At 34.0% G+C, this 7,558-nt stretch overlaps 1 protein-coding gene across 1 annotated transcript; it reads left to right on the plus strand.

The window, feature by feature from the left end:
* The first annotated feature begins 1,863 nt into the window (after positions 1–1,863).
* LOC104228310 (protein trichome birefringence-like 10) lies at positions 1,864–5,520 on the plus strand. The gene is made up of 4 exons (XM_009780750.2): positions 1,864–2,445; positions 3,336–3,725; positions 3,917–4,075; positions 4,766–5,520. The coding sequence occupies exons 1-4, from the start codon at positions 1,997–1,999 to the stop codon at positions 5,136–5,138; spliced, it is 1,371 nt and encodes a 456-aa protein (XP_009779052.1). The 5' UTR covers positions 1,864–1,996; the 3' UTR covers positions 5,139–5,520.
* The last annotated feature ends 2,038 nt before the right edge of the window (positions 5,521–7,558 follow it).

The following is a 7,558-nucleotide window of genomic DNA, read 5'->3' on the forward strand; positions in this document are numbered from 1 at the left end:
ATACTTTTTATTAGTTTACTTGAATTTAATATCCACTTTTATCACATTCAATTTAATATAATACAAATAATAAATAAAAATTATTTCAATAGTAACTTTGACTCTATTGTTCATATTCTTAAATATGATTTTTCTTATCATATTAAAAAAAAAGTCCCATCTCAAATTCAAATATATCTTATTCTTCTATTTTCTCCATTGGACCACATTTCCAAAAATCATCTTATACTTTCAAACTTAACCTAGCAATACTCAATTCAAATATTAATCGTAAAAACTCTAATTGTTGCAACAATATTTTCACTATTATTTTAAGAAATATTTATTTATGTATAAAGTATTTATTGTCCGAATTGTCAGCATTAATATAACCTCATTATATATATATATATATATATATATTACTATTTAATTATTTTTCCTACCATAATTGAATTATACATAAAATTTAATTAAAGGTACCTATAGTAATGTATATTGTTCACAAATAAGGTCAGATACAAAGCTTGTACTAAATAAAAAATTATTATTTCAACTTAAAATTAATGTGTAAGATACAAAATAAAAATTTAATTAATTCTTTCTCAAAAAAGATACCTACCATAACTGAATTATACACAAAATTTTAATTAAAGATACATACAGTAATGTATATTGCACCTAAATAAGGTTAGACACAAAGTTTGTACTAAATAAAGAATTACTATTTCAACTTAAAATTAATGTGTAAGATACAAAACGAAAATTTAATTGATTCTTTCTCAAAAAAGGATACCTACCATAACTGAATTATGCATAAAATTTTAATTAAAGATACCTATAGTAATGTATATTGTACCAAAATGAGGTCAGTTACAAAACTTGATCAATTATTAAAATTCGTCCCTACCATAATTTATTTCATCCCTACCATAATTATACAAAAAAATATTAACTAAATTATACTACTAATAGCGATTTGTATTATAATTAAAAAATAATTCTTATTGAACTACTACTTCCATTAATTATGTTTTCATTTATAATTCAAATTTTTAATGTTGTCTTAAAATTGTCAAGTGACTTTTTTTAGCTTGCCACTTGACTTAACCTCATGCTTCACTACTCTCCTATTAATATAATATATAGATTCTACCAAATATTCGAGATCACAAAGATTGTCTAAATCTAGATTTTATTCTTTCTAATAGAAAGGTAACTTTTATATATATTGAAGTCCCTCTTTGTGTAACAATACTTACTTTGCTAAACTCATGTCCTTTCCCTTGAAAACTAGTACTCCCAATTTTCAAAATAGAAAAAATATTTTACCAGAATTAAGGTAAAAAATTATTACATCAAATAATTTAACTTTAGTAGTAAAAAATTAGAGTAAAAAATAATAGTATTACTTATATGCATGAAAAATAATTTATTTTTTATTCATTGATTATGTGTAAACACAAGTAAACTTTTTTACCGGCTAAAATGTAGGAAATTTCTCCCTTTTCTCTTGCATTTATTTCTTCAAGAATGTGTTTGGACAGAATTTGCCAGTTTCTGAATTTTTTAAAACAGTTAACAGGTAAAATTTGAAATAAGTTAAAAAATTCCATACCATAAATGCAGTATTATTATTTTAAGATCCTTATTACTAGATTTGAAATTTAACCCTTCATTACTAGTGCCACCCCTTACAAATACAAACTACACTCATCACTTCCCCTTTCACCCAACTCTTTTCCCCTTTTCTCCATTTTCATTCTTCCATGTTTAATACCTTGCTTTCTCCACGCCCATCTCTTTTCTAACTAATCTTTACTAAAAAAACACCAAACTTAATAATTCTTGTGTTACTCTTTTAGCAAGTAAAGAACCAAGATAAAAGAACAATGATTCGAACAAACTTGTTATGATTATTTCCCCTTCATTCTTGCTTGAACCCCACAACTCTTCTTTGCTTTACTAATTTTTTTTTAATTATAAAGTTTGTATTTTTATCAAGAAATTCACAACAATGGCTGAAACCCCATCTCAGAAAGAGTATGAAAAAGTTACTTTCTTGATTGTTGTTAAGAAAATGAAGAGATTCAGGCTTTTTGAGCCCTCTTTGAGCATTCTTGGATTCTTCTTAGTTATATGCCTTGTTTTGTGCTTTGCCTTGTTGGATTACAGAAGTGTGGCTAAAGTCTTGAAATTTTCTGCAGAGTCTCAGAGGTTTTTATGGTTGAGGTTTAATAGGCCTAATAATAATATTGCTGAGAGTAAAAGAGTTGATTTTTTGAGTGAAAATGGTAGTGTTTGTAATGTGTTTGATGGTGATTGGGTTTGGGATGACAGTTATCCTTTGTATAATTCTAGAGATTGTAAATTCTTAGATGAAGGTTTCAGGTGCACTGAAAATGGAAGGCCTGATTTGTTCTATACAAAATGGAGATGGCAGCCTAAACATTGCAATTTGCCCAGGTTTTTTTATCCAAAGTTTGCATTTTTAATTTACATTTTACCCTAATTTTGTGAAAGTTAGCGTATCTTGAATTCTGTTTGTGAAATAGTGTTTGTATTTTGAGTTTATTTTTATTTGCTATATTTTGGAAAAAAACTAGCATTGGACATGTCAATTTGGGCTGCTTTCTGGTGACACATGTTTTTGATGAAATTTGTATTTGTAAAATTGTCCCTTCTTTTAGCTTTGTGTATGTGTATTATTTTTAGCATTTATAATGGCATAAATCCACACGACTTAACAATATAACATTATGTGAAAATGACATGATTGTGATTTCTAGACAGCATTACTCAACTCTTGTAATTGCCCTAGAATGAATTATTAATAGTCTATAAGGGGTAGTGTTAAACTTGTTCAACCACAAATTTTGGTATCAAGTTAGTGATCAATCTCTATACCCCCCCCCCCCCCCGCCCCGTCATTGTTATTTCCTTTTGCTCCATGTTTATGAACAACACTAAAAGATATTGGATTATATTATGAAGTTGTTAAGTTTTCAAGTGTTTTGGTCCAAGAAATTATTTCGTTAATATGATTTATTCAGATCTCTTCTAGTTTCAATTTGGATTACTGGAAATAAGAGAAAAGGATTTCGTTTGCTTAATTTGCAGGAAACTTTTGAATGCTGCATTTAACTTATGCTTTGATAAGTTTGAATGCTCTATTTAACTATTTTATTGTTTTCTTGGAGAAGTACATTTCTTGATTTATTTCTGGCACGTCTTTCTAGATGTGATCCTGATATTTCTTTTTTCTTATTTATTTATGCATAGATATTATCACTTGGTCTTAAAGTCACAATTCAATCAAGGAAATTAGAGATTTACCTTTTCAATCCTTGAAACAGATTTAATCCCAGGACCATGCTAGAGAAACTGCGGAATAAACGTATAGTGTTTGCTGGAGACTCAATTGGGAGAAACCAGTGGGAGTCTTTGCTTTGCATCCTTTCTTCAGCTATAGTCAACAAGGACACAATCTATGAAGTAAATGGCAGTCCTATCACAAAACACAAAGGGTTTTTGGTCTTCAAGTTTGCTGATTACAATTGCACTGTGGAATACTATAGGGCTCCGTTTCTTGTGCTGCAGAGCCGACCTCCTGCTGGATCCCCGGCCAATATAAGAACAACTCTAAAGTTAGATAAAATGGATTGGAACTCTTTAAAATGGAGGGATGCAGATATCATTGTTTTCAATACTGGGCACTGGTGGAACTATGAGAAGACCATAAGAGGGTACCTCTCTCCACTTAGAAGAACTCCTGTTTTCCCTTTCGATCGTCTTATGCTTCTCAATATGAACTGTTAATGTTGTTAGTATAGAGCCATTCTGAAACTAAGCAGTGTCTTTGATGTGGACATTGTCTTCATCGTTTGTGATATTGTGCTATCTTATGTGTTAAACTGCAATATGAAAATGTTTTCAGGGGTTGTTACTTCCAAGAGGGCTCAGAGGTGAAGATGGATATGAGAGTGGATACTGCCTATGAGAGGTCTTTGCAAACGGTGTTAGACTGGGTAAATCGTGAAGTAAACTCCAATAAAACCCAGGTCTACTTTAGAACGTATGCCCCGGTACATTTCAGGTTGGTTCCAAGCTTCTTTGTCCTTGCTAATTTGTTCTTTAGACCTATAATTGTTAAACACTTTGCACCTCTACTCACCTTGCAGTCATGACATTACCTGGTTAGTGATCTTAAGCTTTACTATACCCTCATGTTGACAAACCCGGAGTTTGTGCTACTTGAGGATCATAAGACACGAATATGCCCTCAATAGAATGGACTTATACATGTAACATCTATGGTCGAGTGACTTGGCACTGGAGTTGGCTATTGGTCAGAGCACTTTCTGACAGATTGTTCTATACTTCAAAGCATAAGCAGAAATACCAATTTTTTGTGCGCTCTAGAGCTTTCTTTAGTGCTCCAAAGGGCATGAACCCTGTTTCTGTTCATTAGTCGAATACGCTGACCTTTCAACAGATAGTCTTCTTTTTTACCCTATATTAATTTCTATATTAAAAAACAGAGTCTTCTTTTATGTTGTTTCCTGAGTGGTTGTCTTTTTTTTTTTTTTTTTTTTTTTATAGTTCCTTTTTCCCCTTCATTTTTCTTATATGTGGGCACCTGTTTTTAGGCAGGGGGTTCTGTAGGAAGAAAAAAAAAAACTTCTGCTCCCTCACCTAGTTGTTAACCTTGATGATATGATCATTTCCGTTTGTTTTGGTGATAGCCTGTGGTTATTGACAAAGCTATATATTGCGTGATTTGCAGAGGTGGAGACTGGAGAACCGGGGGAAGCTGTCACCTGGAGGCACTTCCAGATTTAGGCTCTTCATTGGTGCCACCCCACACATGGGCTCGATACAGTATATTTCGTGATGTAATGTCAACTCGCTCAAACACATCAAATCTAGGAGCATTACATGTTCTAAACGTAACACATCTGACCTCCAGAAGAAAAGATGGACATTCATCTATGTACTATTTGGGTCCTGAGGTAGGCCCCGCGCCTATCAATAGGCAAGATTGCAGCCACTGGTGCCTGCCGGGAGTCCCAGATACATGGAATGAGCTACTCTATGCCCTATTTATGAAGCGCGAAGCAACTCAAACTTGGAACACCTCAACCATCCAGGTGCAATGATCGGGGGGGGGGGGTGGGGGTGCTGCTAGGAGATGTACTATATGTATACTCTCTCCATAGGACTAAGATGTGTCAAATATAAGGATGCTTGTCCGATAAAATACAGTATCGAGGAGATACAAAAAATTAGCAGACACAGAGGAGGCAAGGCAAGAACCCGTCTCATGGCTGTTTCAAGACTTGCTTCTATGTAGAGTGTATTTGGGGCAAGTTGTAAACAGGGTCATAGAATAAAATAGATATAACCTCATAGATAGGAGTATTCCAAATGTAGTGATTATCATGCTTTTAGTGCATCAAATGTAGAGATATCAAGTTTTGGTTACAACTTGTAGCTGGACAAAGAAAAGAATATAAGTTGAAATAGTTCTGTCAATTAAACTATTCTGTCTGTCTTCTTTGATTGCATTGATACATAGATGATGCAACTAAACTTACCCTGCATATCCAGATTTCAAAAATGAAGCAATTCTACTCCTTCAATATCTAAGTACTAACTCTTTTGGTTTTGGGTCTATCCTTAATGTTAGAATTAGAATTGTCCATAAATTTTCCAATATTAACTTCAAAAACAGAAGGCAAAACTCTAGTTATTTCTTCTCATCTATCTATCTATGCTTTGGTGGAAAAAGTTACTTCGTAATTGTGTTGCGGAAAGACAGCAGGTACCTTGTGGAATTAGTCCTGCGGCAACCCAAAAACCACGTTTTTTAAGAATTTTTTTGACAAAAGGTAGTAATTTACTTCAAATTTTCAATAAACTGAATTTGGGTTTCTAAAAGGGAGAGCTAAAAGCACAAACAAAGCTCAAGCCATATTAATTCCCCTTTCCAATATATCAATTGTGATTGAATAGGAGTGCTTCAAGTTAACATGGGATGATGTACGTAGGTATTTTAAAGTTATAATCATTTATGTTTATACTTTTTTCTATCTTATGTATGAGAAATGAATTTTGGCATAATATTCGATGTTCCAATCAAACAACAAATCTATCTTCTTTTATAGTCTATGCACGCCGTCAAGCTATTAATTAGACAATGTTTTTAAGCCTATGATGCTCAACCATATTCTTGTGAAAGTAATAAATTTTCAATGATTACCATACATTTAATCTTTTGGCTTAATTTTATCTTACAAAATTTAGTATATTCCCCCCTTTTGATACACCAGTAAAACTTCGATTTGGACACCTTCAAACCTATTAATCCTAAAAGAAACTAACTATGAGGGCGTTTGGACATAAGAATGGTAAAATTCCAAAAAAGGTGGAAAAAAAATTCAAGTGAAAATGGTATTTGAAATTTAGTGGGCGTTTGGACATAAGAATTGTAAAATTCCAAAACAGGGTGAAAAATATTTTTGTATACGGTAGAAATCGGGATTACCTGATTTCGTGGGCTCGAGGGTCACTTCAAGATCGAAATAGACCAGGAGCGAGCCCGATGGGAGGTTTCGAAGATCAAAGTGTCCGATGAACACCAAAGGCTAACTTTACTTCGAGCAAATCATCACTCGACTATAAAGCCTAAGGGCTATTTTTATTTCGAGTTCGAGCAAGTACTCGCTCGACTACTAAGCCCCAGGGCTACCCGAATTTGAGAAAATCCTCACCTGGGGACTATCTATAAAGCCTAAGGGCTATTTTCATTTCGAGTTCGAGCAAGTACTCACTCGACTACTAAGCCCAAGGGCTACCCGAGTTCGAGAAAATTCTCACTCGGGGACTATCTATGAAGCCTAAGGGCTAACTCTACTTCGAGTTCGAGCAAGTCCTCGCTCGATCATAAAAACCCAAGGGCTATCTTAACCCAAGTTCGAGCAAACCCTTACTCGGGGATTATCCATAAAACCCAAGGGCTAACTTTACTGGGAGTTCGAGCAAATCCTCACTCGACTATAAAGCCTAATGGCTGTTTTCATTTTAAGTTCGAGCAAGTACTCACTCAACTACTAAACCCAAAGGCTACCCGAGTTCGAGAAAATTCTCACTCGGGGACTATCTTTCGAACCTAAAGGCCACCTCATCTCAAGTTCGAGCATGTCCTCACTTGGCTGTAAGGTCTAAGGTCTATTTTCATTTCAAGATCGAGCGTGCACTTACTCAACTATCAAGCCCAAGGGCTACCTTACCTCATCAATTGTTAAACCTAAGAGCTACTCAAACTCAAGTTCGAATGGTCACTCGGGGACCATTGATCAGAAACGTTCGAGGGCAGAACTTATTGTCGGTCATCACCATCTCAAACTTTAGACATTCAAAAGGAATTTTATGATAAGGCGCTTTGACCCGCACAAAAGGGTAACAGATTCAGAAGCCATGGAAGGAAACAGGCTTTGTATAAACCTTTTTACAAGATATATAGGTCACGATCAAGAGTTCCTTGCAAGGGTCGATCAGCCTCAAAAGCAAAAAAATT

Source organism: Nicotiana sylvestris, chromosome 1 (assembly GCF_000393655.2).
Source record: "Nicotiana sylvestris chromosome 1, ASM39365v2, whole genome shotgun sequence".
Taxonomy (NCBI): Eukaryota; Viridiplantae; Streptophyta; class Magnoliopsida; order Solanales; family Solanaceae; genus Nicotiana; species Nicotiana sylvestris.

Excerpts from the sequence above, each read along its gene's own strand:
- LOC104228310 (XM_009780750.2), top strand. The coding sequence starts at position 1,997 with ATGGCTGAAACCCCATCTCAGAAAGAGTATGAAAAAGTTACTTTCTTG. Across the intron at positions 2,446-3,335 it reads AAACATTGCAATTTGCCCAG|ATTTAATCCCAGGACCATGC; the intron begins GTTTTTTTATCC and ends TCCTTGAAACAG. Across the intron at positions 4,076-4,765 it reads TATGCCCCGGTACATTTCAG|AGGTGGAGACTGGAGAACCG; the intron begins GTTGGTTCCAAG and ends CGTGATTTGCAG.